The following is a 26,588-nucleotide window of genomic DNA, read 5'->3' as shown; positions in this document are numbered from 1 at the left end:
CTTTGTACTCGTGTCCCTCTGGCCTTCCTCTTCCCTTAAACAAGATTTTCTGCAGCATAAAAGCTGAACTATGGCTCCTTGTGCGTATCTGTTTTTGCAGGTTTACTGAAGCTCCAGATGTATGCTGGTAGATGGGGGTCAGTTGCACAGAGTGAGGTCACGCGCTGTTTGAATAGGCTATACAAGCAGTATCATCCCAGAGCACCTGTGAAAGGGCATCCAGCCCTCTTCATCCCATGCTGGAGGGTCAAGCTGATGCCATGTAAGAGTGAACAGTAACTCAATCAGTAACTCAGTGTTTGTTCTTAGTCTAGCTCAGTTTGGGCTTATGTTCCTTACTCAAGATGAGTTGCTGCCTCTTATTATCTCAAAGCATTGTGCACACAAGTCCTAGTTTAGGTGAGGAAGCTCTGTGGTCTCTAACTTGAGAATGGCCTACTCAGTAAGCTGTGGGAAGCGGCAGAATCAAGTTAAGCTTTACAGACAGATGCAGATCTGTGACTTATTTGTTGTTACTGAATAGCCCACCGTGTGCTGGGGAAGGTGGGGTTTGGATTTGGGGAAAACAAAGACTAGTTTCCAAGGTGACAGGAAAACCTACAGCAGTTTCAGCCTCGGTATCTTAACAAAAATATCCTATGTTTGTGTCTCTAAACAAGGCAGAATCTGGCACACAAAAGTGACCAGTAGAAAAATGTAATGATATATAGTCTGGCTTATTTAAAAGCAAGTGAATCTGATGATCAATGGAAACTGGGGGGAGGGGGAAGAAGCAAATGTGTCCTAAAAGTGTAACCTAACAATTAAAAGTTACATGGAAACTCCCACCCCTTTGGAATAGATGATTTAATGAGAGTGCATGGAGGTTTATTCAGGTTATTTGACAGGAGAGCTGGCTGGCCATCAACTATGATCGGTAAACTAAAATTTAAGACAGAGTGGCTCAAGACACAAATGGGGTTTGTTATAATAAGGATAACATCTGTGTTACAGAAGGTGCCTATTCAAGCAGATCCAAGATCATTTGTGTTCTACATGCATGACCAAAAGTACACTTCTCAGCACCCAGCCAGGTGGTGCAGTCACTGTGCCTGGAGGTGTTCAGGAAACACATTGGTGTGGCACTGAGGGATGTGGGTAGTGGGCATGGCAGGGTGGGTTGGTGGTTGGACTGGATGGTCTTACAGGTCTTTTCCAACCGTAAGGATTCTATGATGCGTGTGTATATAAATATATGTATTAATAGGAGTAAGAAGACAAATTTAGAGCAAATCAAGAGGTATTGGTGATCATAGGCAAGTCAGCTGCAGAAAAGGATGAAGAATGTGATATCCCTTTTCTGTGTGCCACGTTGTGAAACAGGCCTGGCATCATATGAGGGTCTTAACTCTTCATCTGTCCCGTGTATACAAATGCATGCCACAGAGCAGTAGAATCATAGAGTCGTTTGAGGTGGAAGGACCTTTAAAGGTCATCAAGTTGAACTCCCCAGTACTGAACCCAGACATCCACAGCTAGATCAGGGCATCCTGAAAAATATCATGTCTGTGAGCATAGCACTTTACTGCGATCCCACCACACAAGTAAGTTGACTCTTGCCAAATGTTTCCTCGTGTCTCAGTGGTCTGAATGTGACAAAAGATAAGTGTGTAGCAGCACCTCACTATCCGCCCCTGGGCCCATCAGCACATCCCTTCTTTGCCTGTGTTTTTCTAACAGCTCGGTGCAGTCATGGAGCAGAAGGATCAGTGCTGGGCCCAGTGCGATGTCATAGAATCATTAAGGTTGGAAAAGACTTTCAAGATCAAGGCCAGCTGTCAGCCCACTGCCAGACATTGCACAGAGCAGTTGGGAGGAATGTAGCAGAGCACTGGTGCCTCAGGTAGGTTTGGGCACAAGTTGATACAGAACACAAGATGGACACCATCTCTTGGCAGTAGTCTCTTCCAGCCCTGTCATGGGCTGGAACAGACAGTAATGTGCTGTGCAAACTATCTGACAACAGTAACCCCAGTGCTTTCTGCATTTCACTGACTGTGGTGTTGTTCTCGAGTAATTCAAGCTGCAGGACTGGAATCTAGGAGGTCTGGCTTTCTTCTGTGCATTCTCACAGAGGAAGTTTAGGCTGGATGTTAGGAGGAAGTTTTTCACTCAGAGGGTGGTGATGCACTGGAACAGGTTGCCCAAGGAGGTTGTGGATGCCCCATCCCTGGAGGCATTCAAGGCCAGGCTGGATGTGGCTCTGGGCAGCCTGGTCTGGTGGTTGGTGACCCTGCACATAGCAGGGGGTTGAAACCAGATGGTCACTGTGGTCCATGCTGTTCTATGATTCTCACCTGTGAGTTCACTGTATGGCCCCAGACCTATATGTAAATGAGTGTCCTAGAGAAAGGAGCAACACGCAGGCACAGAAAAGGTGAGGCTGGGAAGCACAGGGTGCCTGCGGCTGGGCTAGGCCCACAGCGCTGGGGCACGGCGCCTTCCTCACAGCAGACCTCTCCGAGCGAGCAGCGCAGCCAGCAGCCTTCCGCCGTACGTCTGGCCAGAGAGGGAGAGAAACACGGGGCCGTGGGTGTGCCGGAGGGCGAGCGGAGGGACGGGACTCCACGCCGCACCGACAACAGGTGAGGGGCGAGGCCGGGCCCCGGAGTGGAGCGGGGCTCGCAGCGGGGCGGCCGCTCCCAGGGCGGTACAGCCGTGACCGGGCGCTCCCCGCCGGCAGGGCCGGGCCGCGCGGCTGGAGCCGGGGGAGGGACGGGGCGGTGCCGGGCACAGGAAGCGGAAAGCGGCGGCGACTGCGGCCGCCGCCGGGGGAAGGCGGCGGGGCACGGCGGCGGGTCGGTGCCGGCTGAGCGGCATGGGGCGGCGGCGGGAGGCAGGTCGGTCGCTCCGCGTGTCCGTGTGTTTGCGTGCCCGCGTGGGGCCGCCGCCCTCCCGTCGCCGCCACTCCGCCGCCGGGCGGGAGAGGCTGCCGGCGGCCGTCTGCGTCTCCGGGGCTGGGCGGTGGGGCGGGCGGCCGCGAGCCCGGCGGGGAGGCCGAGGGGGGTGAGGGCACGGGCTCGGCCGGGCGGCCCCGTCCGCCGCGCTTCTCGCTGGAGCTGCCCGCTGGGAGCGCCGCCGGCGGGGTACGGGAGCGGCACGGCCGCGCTGCACGGAGAGTGGCCGGCTCGGTTGCCTGCGCTCGTGGAGACCAACCGAGCGGTGATGCCCGGTCCGCGGCTTCGCGGCTGGGGATTCCTCTGCTTGGAGTACGGGAGCTGAGCGGAGCTTCTTCCCCGCGCCCTGCCGCTGCCGGCTCGCTGTGAGGAGCTGAGCGCGCCCAACAGAGGGCAAAGCCGTTCGCTGCGCCGGGTGGCCGCCGTGGAAAATAGCCCCGTTCCTCGCGTGGAGGATCAGCGGGGTTGCGAGCGAGTCGCTTTGGCTCCCCGTTTGTCTGTAACGCCTTGACCGCAGGGTTTTCCAGCCATGAAAAGCGAATATGCGAAGTGACACCACTGAGTTTGTACGCTGTGGAACGCGTGCTGTGAGGTGGTTTACCTGTAAGCACGTCGCTGGGCTGTCCCGGCTTTGAGAAGAGCCGCGGAGCATTTGCAAACGACGTGATCTGTGGAGGGCTTGGTTCTCGGCGTGCTTGGCTATTCTTCCCCGCGGGAGTCTGGCCATAGCTCCGAGACCAGCGTTAGTTTAGCGGTCAACTCGGTGCTAGCTTTGAAAAATAAATGGTGAATGGAGCCTTGCAGAAAGCCTCCCCTCGGAATGCTCTGCAATGAGCCACACGCGGTGTTGGAAGGGCTGCCAGCCTTGTGCCAGCCTCCCAGGCACCCAGCTCGCTGCCCTGCAGTCATTGGCTTTGGAACGGGTGCTCGAGCTGTGCCCGCTGGCGCTCACCCAAACACAGAACTCCTTGTGGTTGCTACTGTCCTTTTGGTTCGAGTTAGCAGCGGCAGTGTTCTGGTTGTACTATGGAGACGTGTACCTGGCAGGGCTTTACCGTCACGAGAACCGCGATAGTGCACGAGTGAAACGCAGCCGATGTGACTGCGGTTATCCTGCAGAACCGTGGCACTGCTGGAGGCAGTCACTGCGAAGGTTTGGCAGGAGGAGGGAGTAAAATCGTTTTCAGAACGACCTCAGGAGTTTGAATTCATCGATAGCTGCTTGATTTAGGTTGAAAGGCTGGTTGTTTTCTCAGGGGCCATTGCCCTTCGTTCTTGCCGAGTCCAAGAGGCATCCGTTATGGGTTGAGCAGAAGGAGAGCATCAGAGGGAGCCTCCATCCAGGGGGGTTGTTCAGGGTCTTTAGACTTAATAAAATCCAAACAGAATTCAGGAAGATGCAGAGTATCCTAAAGGAGTGGGTATGCTTTCAGTAGAGAAACCTTTATCGTTTATAGCCTTTCGTTTTATCCTGGTATCGAACTGCTGTGGATACAAGTAAACTCTGAATATGAGACGTGGGTACTGCCTGCTTGGATAGGCAGTCTGAAGCACGAGCTTCAAGGCAGATTTGCCCTGTATTGTTTCTGGGATGGAGAAGTGCTTTTGGAGGTCCAGTAATGTGGGAGATGTGAAAGCTTGCGCTCCTTGTACTATTGTGACACAATCAGCGACTAAGGTATAATTTGCATGACTGATGACTTGGATGCTGCTTGCATGTTTCTTACAGTGGGCAGAGGGCATCTTCCTGGGAAGGGCTTGACTGATGGGTCCCGCATGAAGCTTCCCAAGTCATGGATGGGCTGTGTATTGAGGTGCTGTGCTTGGAAACGCTGCTCCCACAGAAGTGGTTTTGTTCAGGTGTTTTTGCTCTCGATTGAGATAACCCCACTAAATTTTCAGGCCTGCATTATTGCGTGTTATGATTAAGCACGCAGGTGGATCACTTCAATAAACCAAGTGGCTTTGCTTTTCTTTTTGAAAGATCCTTGTCGTGGACTAATGGCTTTCAGCCCAGAGGCTGGGAATTCCCGGGGGTCTGTGAACTGTTTCTAAGGAGCCTGTGAGAAGCAGTGAAGAAAAGAGAACACATCGCTAGAGGGCTTAGATTTGCTGACTGCTAAGCATTTATTTTTAGGGTGAGGGGCTTGCAAACCAGGATCCATCACCACAGAGCAAGGGCCCTGGTTAGTTAAAACTAACGGAGAGCCTTGGCTCTGTGAGTAGATCGGCGTGGGTGAACTTCTGTGCTTACAGGTCACATTGCTGGACTGGGGGCCCGCTCAGGAAATTCAAAGGCGAAAGGTTCCTGTGGCATTGCTCATAGATCTCTCTTATGCATTCAGTTGAATGCAGTGAATAACAGGACTACGTTGTAGCTGCCAGAGTCAGTGCTGCCGCTGGAATGTTTCCTGACTGCCTAGCAGTCTTTTAATTATTTCTACTCCTGAAGCCTGATGCTGTCCCTTAGCACGGCTCTTGGGGTTCAGCATGTTTAATCTGTAAAGCTTGGCGCAATCGTTAGCAGGCATCCTTTGCTCTTTAGGCTACTGTAGAAGTGAGGCCTGCAGTGTGCTGAACCGAACGCGCACACGTCCTTGTGGGCACTGATGGCTGCTTCTGCTTCTGGATGTGTGTGTAACTCCATATGGTGCTTCTGGATATTTGAAACTCCGTGCGCGAATGGGTAAGTTGACTGCAATAGGTTGCAAGTTCTGAACTGGGTAAGAACGAAACTGAACAGGCGAAGGTTTCAAAGCTAGGCTGGGATAGAATTGTTTGCCTCAGCTCCACAGGGGGAAATCCATTGGGAAAGCATGGGATGTAAAAGAGAGCTCTTGTTTGCGTTTGCCTTCTTTGATTTAAAGATGTAACTTGCTCCTTTAAATTTCCCTCGGGCCGGGAGCCAAATTGTGCTGCCTTGAAGATGATCACAAAGCGAACTTCACTGGAAATGGAATTGGGCTCCCAGCATGGAAAATAGAAATTCAAAAGGACTTTTTTTTGGGAGATTTATGAGCAAATGAAAAGAGGGAGTTACAATGAGTTGCATAGCTGTGTAGGAACTGTAATTACAGCGGTCCCTTCAATACTTGGGGTAACTACATTTCTTCCCTGTGGTGCAAGATTCGGCCCTGCTTCTTGCTAGACTGACTGGGGTCCTCAAATCTCCTCTGGGGCCTCCTTAGCATTGTTTCCATCAAGGAGTTCACAGTAAGATGAAATCAGCAGCTTCCTTCTTTCATCTGTGAGCGAGGGAAAGGCAAAGTGAGAGTCTCAGCCCTACTGGCAGCAGAGTGTGCGCTTGCACAACGTGTTTGTTTGAACAGAGGAGAGATTCCTATCCACCCTCTAGCTGTTTGCCTCTGCCACTCTCCATGGCGGGATTGGCTTTGCTCTTCAGTGCTGTGCTGTGAGCTGGATCACAGAAAGGACCCTAGACAAAAGTGTGGCAAGGTAGGGAGGGGGAGATTACTATGATTTTTTTTCCTCCTCTTTACAGTGGTGTTGTTTGCTCTCTGGGGATTGTGTTGACACAACTGAGAGTGGTGAACTGTGGTGTGGAGGTGGGAGCTACTTACACCATCTTTCCTGTCAAAACCCAAGTACAGTGCAGCTGTACCCCGAAGCTAAAGGAGCTTTGTTTCACACAGGGCCAGGTGCTTTGCAAATAGACCATGCCTTCTGCAGAAGGTGTAGTGATCTCTTTGAATTAACCCATTCACACTTGTTTCTGGAGGGATGAGGCCCCAACTGATGGGGGCCCCCCCATCTCCTCCCCGGAAATCACAGAAGCTTTCTTGGGCTATGGCTAGCCCCATTCCTGCCATGACATAGACTAGGAGGTAGGTGCCCTGCCTGGTTTGACTGCAGAGAGTGTACCTGGATCAGTTCTCTCTGCAGACTGTGCACCTCCCACTGTGGAGTCTTTGCTTTATCCTACCTGGACTGGGCTTGCAATCTAGGCCATCTTGTGATGGACAAACCTAGGAAGCCTTCCTGAAGGCCATCCTCGAAAGGGCAGCAGACAAAGCCAGGCATCTTCTGCTTTTTCCAGCTAAGGTCGGGCAGGTGTGTTTTATTCGCAGTCGCCTTGGTGGGAAGAACCGTTCAGCCCTCTGTACGTCCTGCAGCTGGGGCCAGGAGGTGGTGCCGAGTTCCTAAGTTCATCACATTGCTTTTGACTGCACTCCAGGAGGCTTAACGTTTTTTGGTGGCCCGGTTGTTGACTTTTCACAGAGCTATGTCAAAACCGTTGGTCTTGTTTACACAGAAAATGAAAGTTGGCATGATCCAGCCTGCCTCAATGCTCCCATATTAGCCTTAACTGTGAGGCTGCTTCCCGTGCCCGGTGCTGCCTTGCTTCCCCCACTGCCAAACTGGAACTGCGTGCTTGTGGTTCCTGTCTAGGAAGCCTGGGCATATTTTTCACAGCCATTTCTATCTGCTGAAATACTCTCTGACTTCTCCATCTTCTGTCTGAGAGTTGGGGGAAAAAAATGAAGTAATTGGAGGAAAAGGGCGTGAGTTTAAACCTCCTTCACGGGTTCCTCTATGGTTTTGCAATGTTTGTGAAGATGGTTGCTCTCTAGTAATGCCAAAGTGAGTGGATCGATCCCATAATACTTGTTAACACCTCTTGTATTTGTGAGGTCATTCCTGATTTGCCACTCCTAGTGCTTACAAGGTCCTTTAGTGATCATCACAGTTGGTCTAATAGTGCTTTTTGGAGCATGAAGGATGGGATCTGTCTGAGGTGGCCTAGCAGGACAGAGCTAAAAAACAGCTTTTCTGAGTCCCAGCCTGTTGCTGGAGCCGTACATTCCAGGCTATGTGCAAATCTGGGGAGTTAATGTGTTGCATCATGTCTCCCTGGCTGGGGGATTTTAGTTCCTGTTACAGTCATGATGCTGTATTTCAAACTGTGCCGTGCCTTGGCTTTGTTTTTTGCTGTGTCTGTACAGTCTAAATTCATCATCATTCCCCCCCTTCCAAAACCAGGCCTTATGTTTCCATTCTTGTTTGTCCTCTGTAAATTCTCTGCTTCCTTTAAGGAGCTTTTTGAGGCACGATGTTCCCTTGCAGCCTAGGAATTCATGTGTACAGAGGTTCCCCAACACCACCTCCTTCTTGGGAGCCCTGGTGAGCTCAGGCTTCCGGTAAATGCCTGCAGCTCCACATCATGCAGTGAGCCAAGGAAGCCCTTGGAGCCCAGGCTTGGTTCTTAAGCAGGGTTTATGCATTGCAGAGGGCTCCCTGCTTGCTCGTGAGCTGTTCTGGATGTGTTGGTGGAGGAATTCTGGTTGGAAAGGGGAGCCAGCTTAGTATTAGGTTTGGTTTCTGTTGCTGTTCCTCTCTGGGAAGGTAGAAGATGGAAAGCAGTTGTTGACTCTTTTATTGCTAACAGCTTTAAAAAGTGTTGTGAGCAGAGAGAAATGGAGGGATTTAATTTTATTTAAAGCAGTCTTTTGCCTGCTCAGCCTTCCACATGCCTATAGCCTTCCATCACACTGGTGTTGGCAAAGGGCAGCCAGCTGACAGGAAGCATGGGAGAGCACTGCTCCATGCCAAACCCTGCTCTGTGCCACCGTGCTTAATTCCCCCAGCCTGGTCCCTAATTCCTATTTTCCTCCTTGATGAATGCAGAATAGAGTTGGGAAGTAGCTGGGTGTCCGGCTTCTTTTTTTTCCTCTTTCCTCCATAGGGTTCCAAGTTCTTGGTGTGTAACTCCTAGAGGCTGATCTGTTGTCACCGTGTTCCCATCCCAAAGCAGACAGCTCTCTTCTTCTCTTTGCAGATAGGACTTAGGCTTCTGTTCCGAATGGAGATGTGCCACAAGAAACGTTGGCCCATATAAGCCAGTTATGATCTCTAATCAACTCTCCCTGGTGCGATTAGTGTGTGTATATATAGCTATAACTTCTAATACAATTCAGTTCTTCGAGGCCCGAATTAGCTTTGGAGGCGAAGGTTGCAAAGGAAGGGAGGCACTCGCACTGCAATCGATTGTGTAGTAGCTAATGCTTGTAGAATGGGCACACCTTGCAGCTATGAAAACAAAGCAGGTTCAGACACGGTGGTCTGATCGTTCACGGCATTTCTGCTGGGATAGTCACACACACCCCAGTCCCTTCCCCAGGAACAAGCAGAGTGTACTGCTGCCATTCTCAACCTGGTGGTATTTGGGACATGTATTATGGGGATGTGGAAGTCAAGTGTAGTATTTGTTCTGGGGGTGAGTATCTGTGTTCAGGATGCTCAGTCTTTACCAAGGCTCGAAGCTCTTCTGCTGTTCTTCTGATGCTGTTTCAGTTTTTTGGATAAATGGACTGGATTTCTACCAGCTTATTTAAAGCTCTGCAAATGGGTATGTGTGTCTCCAGTCCGGAAGCAGAGTTATCAGCTGGGATGAGGTTGCAAACTGGACACAGTGTGATGAGTTGGTGACATGTGGCCAGGTGGAAAGGGGGTGAGGGAATTAATACAGCATGAATCCTGTTTTGCTTTGCTTAACATGCCCGTTTGTTTTTTCTAGGCCTATCGTGAGGAGCAGAGCTCCCCCAACTCCTGCCCCTGGAAGGACTCCTTGCAAGTGAAGTGCACTCGCTCCCCAAGGACCAGGCCTCACTAATGACTGGGAAGCAAAGAGTACTCAGGAAAGCACTTTTATCACGGACTCCACCTCGGGAGCACCAGGAACTCGGTTTCTAAACAGAATCCTCGTGGACCTCATGTCTGCTGCAATGGATACAGAATCAACGTATTCGGGATACTCCCACTACTCAGGTCACTCCAAAAAAGCCCACAGACAAGGGTAAGGAAATACTTATTTTTAATTACTTGCTACTTTAAGCTAGGATGTGTCCTGTGGAAATAAAACGTTAGCCAGGATGTAATCAACGGGGCTACAGCTCTGCGTGCCGAGGGTCCTCCAGAGGAACCCATTAACAAGATAGGAAGCAATTATGCCATTACTTTAATGACATTCAAACTGTTGGTTGTATGCTGGGGTTGCTTGTGGCTAAAAAAAATCGGAGAAGCACCATCCGAAGGAAGAAAATCACTTGACTCTCGCATTAAAGTGTGAGGGATGAATAGAGTCTCTGGGGAGACGTGTCAGACTTCCTAAACTGATACTTGCCACTTGTTTCTATTCTGATACCATTTCTTTATTGTGTAACAATAAGGCTTCCTTTCTTCCCCTCCCCATCCTCCTGACTTCTCTTTGTTGGTGGTGTTTTTTTCTAACAGGACTTAAGTGGTGCTTGAGTCCACAACAAGTCCTTTATCAGCATTGATTGGATTTGAAGGCAGGCTTTTGTGAACTTGAATAGCAAGTCCTCTTTCTGTTTTGGTAGTTCAGTGCCATCAAAAAACCTCTTACTCTAAGACATCTAATTACTTAGGAAATATGCTCTTTTTTTCTTTATTCGTTTTCTTTTTTCTTCTTTCTTTTTATTGTTTAATCTCCATCGTTAGTTTTACAAGCAAAACTGGTTCCATTTACAGTCTTTGTAACTTAGAACTGAGTTGGTCCGAAATAACTTTGCATTTCAGAAGCAGTTATCCCACGTGGTTGGAAAAAGAATTCTTCCATGGAACAGCCTTTGTGCTTGCAGTCCAGTTCTTGAGTAAAACATCTCCTTTGTCTTTCTTCCCTTTTCCTTTAACATCAGAATACGGTGTAGAAAGATGTCTTGTTGCCTTGTATTACCTCTGTGTGTTCCTGTGGGACACCTTATTAGAGTAAGAGACCAATTAGTCCCAAACTGAGTCCTCAGTGTTGATCAAGAGGTGAGCAAGCATGACTATAACCAAATTCTTAGGGCACCTGCTGCAAGTAAGTTAAAGGTTCCGGGTTGTGCTCCAGAAACTCTTTGGTAACGTTCTTCTTCTCTTGCTCTGTTTGGAAAAGGAGTCGGGACAGGCACAAATCCCCACGAAGCAAGGATGGCAGTCGGTCTGAGAAGTCTGTCACTATCCAGACACCTCCTGCAGAACCGCTGCTTGGGAATGATGCTTCTCGAACAGAGGAAGGCCAGGTAAGGAGGCAGAGAACTTAAATGTGGAGCTTGGTTTCTGGAACAGAGCCTATGACTTCGTCTCACATGAATAGGAAGAGGCATGTTGCTCACATGCTGTCAGTACGCTACCATGACCTATGGCTACTGTTTATTCATGCATTACACTAAGGTCTCATCAGTTTTGTCTTTCCTGAGCGCATTATTTTTGACAGCACCAGCGCTGACATGACTTACCCCTGGGGCGCTAATTTGCTTCTGTCTCCAGAGAGTGTTATCTGCCAAGCTCTATAGAAACATGTGTTTCCATCAGTTCACTGCGCAATATTCAGGTCAAGCCTTTCACCTGTATGTATGTTTTTGTCTTGATTTGCATGGGATCATGGTGTAAAACGTTAGGGCCAGGATTCCCTAATAAGGAAAGGAGGCAAGAAGTATAAAGGTTGCGCAAAATAACTAGGAATTTAGGGGAAAAAAACCCTCAAAACTTAAAGCTAATATATCACTATTAATAAGTAAGAAAAGTGTTTATTTTAGATTGCATCTAGGATGGATCCAACACACTCTGCTCTAGTAGTTAATGTGAAGGTGCACATTCATTGGCAAAGAATGACTGATGCTGGAAGACAAAGAATACAGGATGTTTCCTTACTTCCTGAATTGCATTTTTGGTGTGTTTTTTAATATGGGGCTCCGCCTTTATTCTTTCAAAACAAAGTTGCCAAGTTCTATTCAGATTGCGTACAGTAGCACTTACAACAGCATTCATGTAGCTACAGGTGTACTTACTTCATGTACTTCCATTTACTATTTTGTAATCAAGTATTTGTTTTTAAGAGTCCCAGCTATTACTTTGAGTTCTCATCCTGGCCAGCAGGTCGAGGGAGGTGATCCTCCCCCTCTACTCTGCCCTGGTAAGGCCTCATCTGGAATACTGTGTCCAGTTCTGGGCTCCCCAGTACAAAAAAGACAAGGATCTGTTGGAAAGAGTCCAGCAAAGGGCCACAAAGATGGTGAAGGGCCTGGAGCATCTCCCCTGTGAGGAAAGGCTGAGTTAACTGGGTCTGTTTAGCCTTGAGAAAAGACTGAGAGGGGACCTGATCCAGGTCTATAAATATCTGAGGTGTGGGGGGCAAAGTGGCGAGGCCAGACTCTTTTCAGCAGTGTGTGGAGACAGGACAAGGGGAAACAGCCAGAAACTGGAGCATAGGAAGTTCTACACGAATGTGTGCAAGAACTTCTTTATGGTGAGGGTGAAGGAGAACTGGAACAGGCTGCCCAGGGGGTTGTGGAGTCTCCTTCTCTGCAGATATTCAAGACCTGCCTGGATACCTACCTGTGTGACCTGGTGTAGGGAACCTGCTTTGGCAGGGGGATTGGACTCAATGATCTTTGCAAGTCCCTTCCAACCTATGTGATTCTGTGAAATATTCTGGCAAATTTTTAGGCCCGTGTTTTCATGCAGACTTCCTCAATGTGTTTTAAAGTCAAAGGAAATTGAGTTGATACATGAGGAAGACTTTTTTCCTGGGAAGCAGATTTTCCTAGACTGGATTCAGCAACCTTGTACCATTTGAGATTTAGATTTGTGTTTCCATGTAACTGCATGATTTTGATATTTGTGCTATTTAGAATGGAAAGAACTGTTTGAAGTTATAAACTAGGACTAGAGTTGCCTGTTTTCTTCCAAGCTGTAGCCTTAAGCTGCTGTGGTGTTTCCGTCCCTTCTCTGTTCTCCCAAGCTTCTCAGTCAATCAAAAGGAGGAAATCATGTGGAGCTATTTGATACATAAGCATAAAATACTTGAAATGCTTAGGTTGTTTTACTGGAGACATGGGCAATAAAACAAAATGAGACACGATTACGCTCCCATTCAGGAAATCTTACAGTACAGGTATCCCTTCTCTGCTTTGATGAGGAGTGACTCAAAAAACCCTTAGATTAATTTGTGTTTGTGGTTGGTCTATCTCAAATCCCTACTCCTGTAGGCAGGGAGGTGTTGAAGTGCATTGGAAGTTAAATTACCAAAGTTATTCAGAGCAGTTCTTACTGCTTCTGTCTACTGCTCTCCCAAAGGTTCTTGAAGCCTCTCTTTCCTGTAGCTTTTATAAAGAGATGAATAGTGTTTAATAGTGAAGTGACGTGGTAAGTAGGAAACTCCATATGTCTTGCATTCCTGCAGCTCTCTTATGTCTATAGGTATTGTGTCTCGTGTATAAAATGATGTCTGTTTCTTTAAAACAAAGTGCTTAGGTCAGCATATGTAATTGCCAAAGTCTGGGAGAAGGTGTAAATCCTATAAACGACCGAGGCTGCAGAAAGAAAGATTTGGGAGGGTGAGAGCAAAAGCAAAATATGCAGTTCTGAATGAGCCTTGAGCTACAAAGGTGTTGGGTGTGAAGCAGCAAAACACGTGCATTGACGTTGTTTGGTACGTATTTGTGAGAAGTACCAGGAGTCGTCTTGGGCATGAGTCACTTCAAGAGCAGCTGTGAGTCAAATGCTGAAATGGAACTTTCCCTTCCAGGTGATTCTGTGATGCACTACAGAATTCACGGGCTGGCAGAGTGCTAGTCCTTGGTTTTTCACGTGGGACCTGATGATTATTATGGTTTCCAAAAGTTATGTCGTATTATTAGTTATATGTACTGGAAAAAGGGTTTCTGAGATGTACTGAGTGGCAAAGAAAGTTGAGCTACCTGCCCTACAGTTACAGGTTTTTACCACTCAGCATTTATAGTCACTGAATTGGACCGAATCTTATTGATTTTCAGGGTTGATTGTTCAATATTTTGAAGTTGTTGCTGTTATTTGGAAGACTGAACTCTCACATAGCAATCCTTTTCCAGGCAAGAAGAATAGAAGACCTGGTAGAAATAACCCGATTGTTTCACTGTTGGTTTTGTTTCTCTTTTCCTCTCTTAGGATGACAATTGGGGTGAGACCACAACAGCAATCACAGGTACCTCTGAGCACAGCATTTCCCAGGAGGACATAGCCAGGATCAGTAAGGATCTGGAGGACAGTGTCGGCTTGGACTGCAAACGTTACCTGGGTTTAACAGTGGCAGCTGTTCTCGGACTCCTCGTCTTCCTTACCCCCATCGCCTTCATTCTGTTGCCCCAGATCCTGTGGCGGGATGATCTGGAGCCGTGTGGTACTGTCTGTGAGGGACTGTTCATCTCTGTGGCATTTAAACTCCTCATTCTTCTGATTGGGACCTGGGCTCTGTTTTTCCGCCGGCCCAAGGCAGACATACCAAGGGTGTTTGTATTCCGGGCCCTCTTGTTGGTCCTCATCTTCCTGTTTGTGTTTTCCTACTGGCTTTTTTATGGCGTTCGCATCTTGGACTCAAAGGACACCAACTACCAAGGAATAGTGCAGTATGCAGTGTCTCTGGTGGATGCGCTGCTCTTCATTCACTACCTGGCCATTGTCCTGCTAGAGCTACGGCAGCTGCAGCCCATGTTTACTGTCAAGGTTGTTCGTTCAACAGATGGAGAATCGCGATACTACAGCTTGGGGCACTTGAGGTAGGTACAATCACCTGTTTCTGAATTTTCCTCATAGAGGAATCCTAGTCTCTTGAATGCTACCAAATTGGGTTTGGTTGTCCTTGCTTCAGAAACCTGAATAAACACCCCTTAAGTCAGACAGAGAATGAAAAGTGCTGATAGCTCAACTTTAGGGTTGGTCACTGGGCTAAGCCCAATGAGGTGCTTATTTAAAGGCCTTCTCTGTCTTCTTGCCTGGAGTAAAGAGGAGAGGCTTCCTTACGTAGCTGAGGCTAGGTTGTGCTCTGTGGTTGCATGGACCAGATGCTCTCTGACAGCACATCATAGCATCACTGTTCAGAGCCTCCTGACTGGCCAGCAAGTTCCTTGCATTCATGTGGCAAGGGCTGAAGGAAATAAGCGAGAAAACATTCAGCAAATTAATGTGCTAAAATGCAGAACGCATCTTGTCTGTCCTCCCCTGCACAGCCAGGAGTTGTGGAAGAAACCTGAATAAACATCCCTTGCATCAGACAGAGCGCTGCCATTCAGATCCTGTGTGAGGTGTTGGCAACTGGTTGAAATGTTTGCTTTCAGGTGTTCGAGCTTTGGCACCTGTTTTTGTGACAAGTGGGGACTACCTTGAAGGGTGAGGCATGTATCTGCACCATCGGATGCTTTCAGTGGCCTGGGACTCTGTTTTTTCTGACTGTGTTTTTGCATTGGCTTGAGGGGAGACTTCTTCTGAAGCAGCCTCAGTGCAGCCAGAACTTTCCAGCAGCTTGAACACTGAATGAGTACTGGGACACATGTAGATACAGGCTATTTGTTTGTTTGTGCTTTTGTTGTTTTCTTGTGGTACTGTACTGCACCTGGTTTGGTCCCGATTCATGATGGTGCCTGCTCTTTTTGTCATTTGTGTTGACCAGCTTTGATGGGTCAGATGTATCTAGGAGTGTCTGAGGGCTGTGCAGTCTGCAGTTGGTATGCATGCCTGCTTCAGCCTTTCTCCTGAGGTTAATGCTTCATTCCACAGAGATACAAGAACGAATGGGTATCTCAGTCTCCTTAGTTGCTGTGTCATGTGAAGATGTCTAGAAATCTCTTCATGCCTGTGCCCTGTCTGCTCTGAAGCTGATTCCCTAGACTGTATGCGTGCTTAAACAGCTGCTCCACTTATCTTGTCCAGACCCCTATGGCATGCGTATTTATTGCAGATGGAGAGATTAGTGTCTGCTGGTTTAAGTGGATGTAGGAACAGTCTCCAGTTATTAGCTTTGCAATGGAATTGCTTTGAAGCATATTTAGTGGTTGAAGCTCAAGTCTGGGAGTTGACTCCTGGATACTGATCCTGGCTTAAGAGAAAGGCCTGTGGTTTCCTGGACACCACTGGTTTTCCTTTGTAAAATGTGTGGCAGAGTCCCTTTTTTCTAATGGAAGCACTCCAGTTGTTTTACCCAAAGGTCAGCTTTGCAGTTTAAAAAGCAGAGTAATCTCTGCTGATTTTCTTTTTTCTTTTCTTTCTTTCTTTCTTTTTAAACTTGCGAATTCCTCTGTGGTAGGTGGCAGATCCAGGGCAACTTTTTCATCTAAAAGTGGAGGGAGATGGAGGGAGCAATCAAAGAGCTCCCTTGTACTGTGGCTTTGTGTCTTGGCGTTGCCTGTGACTCTCACAGAAGTGAATTGTGCACTGAGAATTCAGTATTTGTGTGTGTATGCCTACCTATTCGCACCAAGTGCGGGTTTGACTTGAGAGGGTTTGATGGTTGCATGGTAGTTAACTGTTGATTTGTGTTTGGAGGGATTCAGATCCTCCTTCTGCCGAAGTCTACCTGTCTGCCTTTAACCATGTGTAGTGGAAATGCTATTCCATGGTGTGAATCTGTGATTGAGTACCTCGTAGGAAGGCAGGGCCAACTCATGGAACTCAGGTGCATGCTGTGCACCTGAGTGACCAGAAGAGATGGAGCCAGGATCCACCCCTTCTCAGACCTCAGCTAAGGGTTGGCAGTGGAGGTGAGGGATCTCATCTGCTTACCTGAGGATCTTACAGACTTTCCAAAGGTAAGCAGTTCTGTATTTCTGTGCCTACTATCATGTCTAAGCAGATCCTCATCTGCTGTAACCAAAGACCTCTGCCATCTAGTTAAGCTTTCTGTCACGTTGCACGGTGTGGGTAACCACAACTGTGTAGACAAAGAACTTGCTTGAGAATCAAGGCCTTAATACTTAATAGCACCAGTATTAGAAACAGTGTTCTCTTTGAAGCAGTTTTCTTTATGGAAAGATTTTGGAATGCCTTGGGAAATGGGAGAGCAGCAAGGACTAGTAAAATCAGACATCTACGAAAAATTAGTGATTTCTCATTTGTTGGCAAGCTGATAGCAATTTTGTTTGGCGCATCAAATCTGAACCATGCAAAATGTAGATGCTTCTGCAGCATCTTGTGTTGAAGAGGAGAGTCTTGCCAAGCGTGTCTAAGAATGGTAAGCTAGTGCTGCTTTTTCCCAAACTTCTGGCAGCTCTTTAACATGTTTTTGAGCCTGTGCTGATTTTAACATCCTCGCTAATGTAGAGGTGAGACTTTGAAGATCTGATTAGAAGCCAAGTGTGTCACAGACAAGGCAGAACACATTCTCTTGCAGAATGCAAGAGAGGAGAGTTATTTTGTGTGCAGATGGCACAAGCAGCTGGACTTGATATGAAGCATGACTCCAGCGTGATAAGCACTATAAGAAATGACTGAAATTCCTGTTTCCATCTTCTAACAGCTTAAGATTGCAAGGTGTTTGTGCAAAACAAGAGAAATTTGGCAACTCAGACACCCTTGTAGCATTATCTTGCAAAGTGTCTGTGAAGGCTCTTACATGCTTGTCCATAAAATGTCATAGAGGGCTGCCTTCTACATCTGGCTGGTTTGCTCTACTGGAACGTGAGTCCTGATGTGCAAAGAGATGTGCAAAGGGTGATGCGTTCAGGAGGACTGAAGAAGCAGCCCCATGGGTGTGCTGGAGAGATGGTCATGGCTATGATGGGGTATGTTCATGCTACTTGTTGCTGCCAATGGGCTCTTTCTGTTGACTGTTGTAAACGCTTGCCTCACCTCAACCCTTTTAAAGGGGTCATAGATAGGTTGTGGTCTACTGCCTGGAAGGAGGAAGCATGCTTCAACAGGCACAGTAATCTGATTGCCTTCTGAAATCAAAATGTTGTTGCTTTGGTTTATTCTTTTGTCCTCTCTGTGCACCCAAGCACCTCAGCATTTTGCTCCATGGAGTCTTCCATCCTCAGCAGTCCAACAGGCTCCAGAGGCTGGTAGTGAGAAGACTTGGAAAATCTTATGCACTTATGCTTCATTGAGTCGCCTTGAATTGTTTCTGTGGTGAAACTGTTGGTATCTTCTCAGTCAAATGTGAAGGTTTTCAAATTCTGCCTCTTCTCTAATGTGGCCGAGAGCTGCTAAGTGTGAGGATACTGTCAGGAGAGAGACAGGAAGAAAACAACAGCTTAGCTGCTCTTTTGTAAAACCATGGCTTTTGCTAGGTAGAGTATGGACTGGATTTTCCACCCTCCTTGGCTCCCGCCGCAGTTAAGAAGTTGAATATGCTGAGTTTGATATTCCATTCCACCCCGAGGGCCCTGAGTCCAGGAGGGTAAGCATATCTGGGAGTAGTTCCCCAAATTCATATTGTAATTAACCTATTAATAGACCGCCTTGGTCCCACCTCCAGCACTTTGGCTACAACTTTTCTTTTGGGAGACTTTAGCTGCCAAAATGAGCATTCCCTTTGGCAGTGACTCAGGGTTTGGCGGGTGGAGGTAAAACTTTAAATTGGAGTCCCCATGAACAGAGTGCCAAGTCTCAACTTACTGACTGCTCCGCTGCTCCTAGTAGGAGGGGTTGCCATGTTGGGGGGAATGCTTTATGGGGGGTATGGATGGACAGAGAGGTAAGAAGAGAAGTAGATGTGGGAAGTAAAGCCTGAGAAAACATAGGAGAGGTTGGGTGGGGATGCTGGTGAGACTTTTGGAAGCAAGATCAAAGGGAGCAAAGGTGGGGAAGAGTGACAGTAGATAACTTTCCTGTTGAAAGGCTGATTGCTTTGCTGTTATTGGGACATGGATGACATTTATCATCCATAATTCAGTTCCTTCTGGATAGCTTAGAAATAACGTAGATAGGGCGTTGCTGGAGAAAACCCTCTTCTTCAAGTTCAAGTGCTGGACACAATCCTTTTCTCTCTAGTGAATAGCCCTAGAGCTTTGCTGGTCTGGACAACTCAGGAAAGTGAACAACTTCAAACATGCACGGTAATTAGTGATCCTACACATAGACCGAATGTGGCTCTGTTGTAGTCTTGGTTTTCTGAGGTTAGAAATGTCTGTGAGTGGGTTTTTCTCCTCTCCGCAGTATTAGTATGAGGAGCATGGCCATGATAGTTTGTTTGGAACTGTCAAGTTGGGAAGTTGGTTATGAGCCTTCCATACAGCTTCAGTGTCAGGACACAGCTTTTGCAGACTGAAATGAGCTGGTTGATGTTTCTTGTCCATATAATCAAGAGAAGCTTAGTGCTGAGAAGTAATGGAAAATGTCTGTTAGAGCATCATCCATCCTTGTGTTTACCATCTGTATTTGGATGATTATTTGCTGAGTTGTGGTTTGAAAATACAAGAAGAGAGCAGATGCTTCCTTGAAACAGGTGTATGTCTCTGAAGAGCCTGCATCTTCCCTGCAAGGAGTTAGCCATATCTTACTGAGAAATCTTGTGGCTTGTACAGGCTCACAAAACAAAATAGATACATAAGTGTGTTTTGGAAGGGGAGCCTGTCTCTTGGCTGAACCGAGGCAGAGGAGCAGCTGTTCCATAGGTGGTGCATGAACCCTTATGTTCAGTACAAAGCAAAGCTGAAAACAGAATTGTGTGGTAGAAACCGACGCTTCTTTTGGTCCAAGGTTGGCATTCTGGGATCTGTTGAACCTACTGATTACAAAAGTGATTTCTAGGCTCAGTATTTACAGGTCTATGTTCATCCCTTTGCACCACCAGGGCAGTTTTCCCTAGTAAGGGGATTAAGGACTGGGAAGAAGCTTCTTCATGCAGCAGGTCACTTTTTGCAGCAGCTAGGTGTTGTCCCCCTTATCAAGGGTGAAATTCTTCTCATTAGTAAAACCTGGTCAGCATTTCAGCTATATTGAGAGCACTTTCCTGGAGTTGTATCAACACTTCTCTTGGGGTTGTACTGGCCTAAAATCTCCCTGCCATCTAAAAGGAAAGCTTTTATTACACCTTTTGTTTCCATTTTTTTTAGCATGGATAAATGTATCAGCTTAGCCATGGGCTTAGGAGGCTGGATGTTGTCTTACCCGGGGCAAAAGCTGCTGAAACCCTGCTGCATTCTGGTGAAGGAGCTTCCTAATGTGCATCTCATTACATTGATCATTTTGACCGTGATTGATCCCATGCACTTGCAGGGTATTTCTGTTTCCAGTTGGGTGGTCAAAAGTGTGACTGCAAAACACATTGGTGCAACTCTACGTCTGCTGTGATAAATCTGGTGGGACACTGTCTGGGCTTACACACTCCTTCCTTCTACCCTGTGCGTGGTTTGCTGGGCCTGCCTTCCCAGGGACTAGAGGAGTTAGTCTTAACTAGCCCTCTTTTGTCTTTCAACCCTTACTGTTATCCATAGGGATAAACACTATGATGAGAGAGATTGAGGTGATGAATTTGTATCCTGTTCCGTAGCAAAACATCTTATTAACTGTGCCACTGCCTTGATTACAGGAGCTCCCTACAGCACTGTGTTCCACAAACAGGCTACTTTGCAGAGCAATTCTGTCACCAGCTCCTGTAGCCCAGGCGTGTCCAACCTGCAGTCTGCCTGGCCCAGATTGCAGTGCATCCTGCTCCCTTCCCTGCACCATCATGGCTGTGGTTCTTTCCACCAAGCTGTCCAGCCTGGCCCCTCAGCACCAACCAAACATCGGTGCACTGTTAACCCCATCTGGTGCTGCAAGGGCGCAGTGCAGTGCTACCTCAAGTTATGGAATGCTTTCTGTTTTGATACAGAAAAAAGTGCCTGATACGTTGCTGTGTTGGCCCACAGCATCAAAGGCGGATGTTGATGGTGGTATGGCAGTAGAGGTTGAGCCTTCCCACCAATATTCCCTTGCACGTTGTTGCTGTGTGACAGATGGCAGCAAAGGGGCAGTCCGTCAGAATGGCGTCTGACATGGGAGTGATTTCCATGCAAAGCGCCGTGATGAGCATTTGTTTGACTGTCATTCTCCTCCGTTTTCACCCAACATGATGAGTACCAGCCTTAAGTACTCTCTCCTCCCAAGATGTTCTGGCTAAATGGGTGTTAATTGCATCCTCAAGTGTGAAGTTACCGAAAAAAACCTGACTATGCTCCAGAGCAGCTTCTTTAGCACCGACAAAGAGAGGTGTCAGACATGACCTCCAAGCCAGTGTCCCTAGCAGCATTTCACATAACCGGGTGTTTACAACCGCCTTTTTGTGATTTTTAGCTCAGCCTGTTTTCTTCAAGGCTGGGCTGAATCCCTACGCTTCCATTCTTGGGCTTGAATAACTTGCCTCCAGGAGAACGCTGCCACCAAGAGCGATTTTCCTGTTTGCTGTTGCTGTGAGGGTACTGGTGGAACTGGAGAAGCAATTTTTCCCTCAGCCTCTGTAATACTGCCTGCTGTTCCCTGCAGAGCAGAGGGAAGTCTGCTTTGATGCTGGGGATGAGTTATAGCAGAGATGCCTCTGTTTTATAAGGGTCTGTCTGATGGTGCGCGGGGTGTGTTGTCAGCAGAGATCAGCGAGGACTTCTTACTTGGGTCAGAGTAACACCTCATTAAGAGGATGTTTATTTGTGACAGTAGTGAACAGCAGGCTCCAGTAGTGCCAGATGCTTCTCATTAGGTGTGGGGTTGGAAATCTGGGATGGACCATCAGTATCTCTGACTGCGTGCACTGCTCATCTGGGAACTTCTGATGTGGTGAAGTCTGACAGGGCTCTGTTTTTTCTTGAAGGGAGCATGCTTTCCTAGCTTCTTGTCTCTGTGCACGCTTTTCAGAAGGCTTTATATACGGCTTTATACGCAGAGCTGTTCTTCACATTGATAAAGATGACAGCTCAAGAGACTGAAGGGCCCACAGTCGTCTTGCTATCCCTCCCTTCTTGTTTGATCTTGGCTGCCTTGCTTGCTTTTTTGTGCATCCCTCCACTGTGCTTGCGGGGAGCCTTATGTGAGGTGCTGCAGTAATACAGGGTTGTATTTCACAAGCCCCAGGTGTGCCAATAAAATAACAACATAAACACGAACCCTCACAAACTCCTGGGCTGGTGCTTTTCAGAACAAACCAAACTGCATTTACACTACCCATGCACACAAGCTGTGCTGCGTCCTTCTGCAGGAGGAGCTTGGAGTTGGGCACGGTAGACCACAGCCCAGGTAAGGATTGTGTTCTGCTCCTGTGAATGCAGCAAGAAGCAGTAGCTGGTAGCTCGGGGTCATTGCTGCACCCTGGAGCGCTCTCGCATTGTTGGAATAGTTAATACTTTAAACGTTTACAAGCATGCTTGTAAGCAGGGGGCTCGTAGTCAATTATTAATTCCCTTGGCCGGTACAGTAGTACAGTATGACTTGCTGTAATGGGAAGTTGCTGGGTTAGTCCTTCTGATGAATGATGAGGATGGAAATGCCACTGGTTTCATCTGCGGGGTTTTTTTTTTTCCTCTTGTTGGTTTGTCTTTCAAAACTCCCAGTGTCCGGCAGTACAACAGCAGGCTGTCCAGCCTACCCTGCAACTAAGACATTTGCCATGTAATTTCTTCACCCCCCCCTGCTGCCTCTGCCCTCCAAGTCGCTGGTGTGTACCACCCACGGAGACAGATGGTCTCCCTAAGCTGCTGAACAAATTTTGTGGCCACGAAGATGCTTTTATCTTCAAATGCTAGAGAAAAAAAAAAAAAATTAAAAAAAAATCCACCCCCTCAACCCTTAACAGACGCCTTTTTTTTGTGGTGAATGGTGAAATTCTGCAAAGGAATATGCCCTTTGGGGGAAAGGAGGAGGCATCGTTTCTGTTTAAAGTGCAAGAAATTAAGAATTTACAGTCTTCGTACAGCAGAAACCAAACAATGTTTAAGAAAACTGGAAACTACCTACCCTGAAGGAATAGGGAAGAGTTAATAAGGAGTTGGGTGGTAATTGAAGATTCTTTGGCCACAAATCTGAGGGCAGTACTTTCACATCTAGCTCGATTCCCCCTCCAGCAGTCACCCTTATAAGCGTACCTCTAAGTTTAAATTTTGCTCGCACGGTTTAGATCAGGTTGAGTCTTTGGCTGATGTTTTTGGGAGAACCGTTCTGGCAGACTGTCGTGGAAGGAACGACTTAAAGTGCAACGTGAAGGCTGCTGGCTTCTTTGTGTTCCCTAAAAATCAAAGGTTAGTGAAGGGATCGGGTTAGAGATGCTCAGCCTGGAAGCATGGATCGTGTGCCCGCAGCAATTGCAGAATCTCTGGGTGCTGCTGGCTTTGCTTGGGCAGAGCTGCAGATTGGATCAGATGTTCCTTGATGTGCAGCATTTTGCTTGTTTCCTGGTGAGCCATTCCATCTACCCTTGAAAAGTCCCATTGCTGCACTGGTTTTGCTGCCAGTGGAAGCTTTGACTGCTTTCTTTCTGTTGTTTGCTTGGAATTAAAATTGCATTTCTTAGCTTTCATTAAATATAAAGAAAGAAAAGAAAGTACTTTGTAACTATTAATGTAACTTGAAGAATTCCTGTGTAGTATATGCAGGATGTCTGTAAGCTCTGGCCTTTCATGTTGCATGCTCAAGCTTTAAATTATCTTCTGAAAATGTGTCTCTTAGAAACTCCTTGCTGTACGTGATGATTCCTGCATTCTTAGTTATCTTTTCAGAGGCTCATGCTAACCAGAGGCATAGTGTCCATGAGTGATGGGGAGAGGAGACGCATCGCTGCTGCAGATACATCAGTACCAGGGACTGGGAGCAGTAATCCAGGGCACTGTGTGCAGCTGCTGCAAGGTTTCTGGGTGCTTTAGGAGTGGGCACGCTGTGTCTGCATGCAGTGAAACGGCTCGGGGCTAGGGTCACATCCCCCTGTGCCTTAGGACTTGTTCAAAACTCTTACAGTCCTAAGTGTAACTTCAGGTGTGTACACACTTCTAAAAGAGGTCAAGCTTCCCTCCAAACACTTTATCTGTGTTTTTCAAAGATGAACTGTGAACTCACCAGCTGATGCTGTTATCTAATACAGCCTGATGGGTGTGAAGAAGAAATAGGAGGCAATTACTTTCCTTTCTTTAAAACTGTTATGTTTTGTGCTAAAATTACATTTGAATGAAATGCTGGTTTAAGAATTTGGGGGAGTTCTGTGTGTGGTGGATCTATTTTTTTGTTTGTCATTTAATAAACTCTTGTTTATAGTTTCTGAGGTAAGAGCACAGTGGACAAGCTCATGCAAACGGAGTTTGGTACTGGCAGTTCTGTGCTGGATTATCGAATATCGAAGAACACATTTCACTCCTCAGTTGAATAAATGTTAGGATGAGAGACGCCTTAAGTTGTGCCAAGGGAGGTTCAGGGTGGGTATTAGGAAATTGACTTCTCAGACAGAGTGGTGAGGCAGTGGCACAGCTGCCTGGGGAGGTGGTGCAGTCACTGTGCATGGAGGTGTTCAGGAAACATGTTGGTGTGGCACTGAAGGACATGGCTTAGTCGGCATGGTGGGGGTGGGTTGGTGATTGGACTAGATGATCTGAAGGGTCTTTTCCAACCTTTGTGGTTGGAGAACCTTCGTGGTTCTATGAAATGCTTGATCATGGTTTCATATCACTGCTTAAACTGCTGCTGCTGCAAGAAATTGTCCTGTCAAGTGTCTGATTCTCCTTTTACCTTCTCAAGAAAACCTTGTTTAGGCACACAGCAAGCTCAGTGGCTGAGCTGATCTGTGTTATCTACATGGCTCTGTAGTTTGTGTTTGTGGATGGGTGGTTTAGTCCAGCTCAACTTCTTCAATCTACTTAATCATCCTAATGCTCAAAGACTTGAGTTGGCAGTAGTTGTGAGATCAACTTCAGCAGTGTCTGTGGATTGGTCACCAGCCTGTGTAGAGTTGGGTATGGACAAGAGGAGCTACTTGAGCTGCAGCTGGGGAAGCCAGTGGCCTTTCTGTACTTCTGTTGGGTATCCTAACCCAGAGTAAGGATGCTGTGCAGATTCACTCACAGGGACAGCTCAGCAGCAGCTTCTTCTAGTCATCTTTTCACTGAAGTTGTCCCCCCATGCTCTTTTCTCTCTGCTCTCCTTCCCTACCTTTCCAATTTGCTCAATAGATAAAGGAAGCCTTTCACAGCTTTGGTTTTGCGTCGATGTGAGCAGCCAGTAGCTGTTTCCCTTTTTCCCCTAAATAAGCAAGTCTGTATTCTCGCTAGCTCCCTGGAGGACACCCCACCACTCTGCAAAACTGTGGCATAGAAACCGGCTGCTCTCTGTGTTAGCAGCATGTTCTGAAAAGCCAATTCTCAGCTGGGGCTGTGATCCCTGTGCTGCTGCTGTCAGGTTCCAATTCAGCCACCGTTGGCCACTGAGAGCATGGGATTGGGTTTGAGATGGAAAGGTAGTGCCTTCATCTGTCTGAATGCCCCGCATCTGGTCAAAGGGGATAGAAGAATCCAGCTTGAGAGCTGTTAGGGTGTTTCATGAGGCTGTTAGTGTCTGAGAAGAGCAGCCTGAAACAGTGCTGCTGTCTGTGGGCTACACCACATGGTTTTGCATGTTGAGGGAGTGCTTGAAGCTCCCCAGGCACACTGTTCCCCCCTGCGACCTTAGCAAGGAGGTTGAGAGTGGTTTGCCTTGTGGCCCACACTCCTGGCAGCTGGCTGCTGTGGGAGGAGCTCAGCCCTTCACAAGGTGCCCTTTTATGTGTGGTCCTGCAGCCCCTCCTGACGCGTGCTCATGGTGGGACTGAGGTAAGGACTGCAGTGTACCTTTGCCACATACCGACAGATTGCCCTTTGCTCTTCTGTAAGGGGCCTGGAAGGACAAACCTCCTGGTTACCTGAGCTGACCCTGTGCCATCAGGCATCCTAAAACTGCAGGCAGTGAACCCCAGCATGATTTTGGACTCAACAAGGGCTGCAGCCTTTCCTTTCTCATGGAAAAAGTGGTTGCTGCATCTGATCGGAAGCTGCTTTTGTGCTTCAGGCCCTCCTTTGTTTCTAAAACCCGTGTGAGGTTTATGCTGCTTATCTTTTATGTTCACTGAATGTCAAGACGGGGCTAACAGGTATCCCTGTGATTGTGCCTTCCTCATTACTGTGTCCTGTGGTGTGCTTGCTGTGTTACCAAGGAAAGGAAGAGGTGTAGTGCTAGTGCTGTCACCCCAGCACAGTGACTTGCTTTTCCCAGTAAATCATCCTAACTGGGCCTTGAAACTTGCCAGTAAATGTGACTGGGAAAAAACTGCTTGTGTTCTAAAGACCAGTTAACTTGCTGAAATATCAGGCTAGAAAGCCTCTGAGAAGGAGATTGCAGTGGGAGCATGCCTGTGGGTTTACTGGGTTTTTATAGCTGCTTGCTCAAACTTAGCACTCCGTACTTCTGTAGCAGCATCTTCTGAGCGCTGGCCTGGGAATACTTTTATAGGGCTCTTCAGGGAGGTATTAAATAAGGAGCTTGGTTGGGTCATATCATTTAAAGGAGCAGACTCTTTTTCTAACAAGTTTGATCGTACCCTTGTATAAAACCCCATGTTTTAAAAATTCCCACTTCTATACTCACAGCTTCTCTTCCAAATAAAAAGGTTACAGCATAAGAGCAGGATTTGTAGTAGACTGGCAGCGGTCCTTTCCTTTTTCCTTTGTGCCCAAGGGCTGCTAATGAAGAGGAGAAAGAAAAAACAATCCACAGAAACCCCACTAAGAAAGCAATAAGCTGCTGTCCTGCTCTCATCCTGATGGAAGGCTGTGGGACAAGCCCATTATGCTGTGTTTATGTTTGCATGCACTCCATACAAACTGTCTGTTAGCTCACATCTAAAACAAACTGTGTCCTGGTAGCTCGATGCCTGCTCCTTAGGGGAGTGAGAGCTGT

General features: G+C 47.5%; 1 protein-coding gene across 3 annotated transcripts in view; it reads left to right on the top strand.

The window, feature by feature from the left end:
- The first annotated feature begins 2,564 nt into the window (after window positions 1–2,564).
- The window catches only part of VANGL1 (VANGL planar cell polarity protein 1), a 40,455-nt gene continuing 16,431 nt past the window's right edge, over window positions 2,565–26,588 (top strand). Inside the window, exons 1-4 of one of the 3 annotated variants that reach the window (XM_072357727.1) lie at window positions 2,565–2,624; window positions 9,472–9,750; window positions 10,852–10,978; window positions 13,884–14,491. In XM_072357727.1, the coding sequence (XP_072213828.1) occupies window positions 9,668–9,750; window positions 10,852–10,978; window positions 13,884–14,491 (818 nt within the window). In that variant the 5' untranslated portion in view covers window positions 2,565–2,624; window positions 9,472–9,667. Of the gene's footprint in view, window positions 2,625–2,788; window positions 2,880–5,576; window positions 5,623–9,471; window positions 9,751–10,851; window positions 10,979–13,883; window positions 14,492–26,588 lie in introns of those variants that run through there. The other 2 variants (XM_072357714.1, XM_072357719.1) reach the window with 2 other exon arrangements.

The sequence above is a fragment of the Excalfactoria chinensis genome, chromosome 1 (genome assembly GCF_039878825.1).
Source record: "Excalfactoria chinensis isolate bCotChi1 chromosome 1, bCotChi1.hap2, whole genome shotgun sequence".
Taxonomy (NCBI): Eukaryota; Metazoa; Chordata; class Aves; order Galliformes; family Phasianidae; genus Excalfactoria; species Excalfactoria chinensis.
The sequence above is the reverse complement of the archived record's forward strand: the minus strand, read 5'-3'. Positions and strand labels throughout refer to the sequence as shown.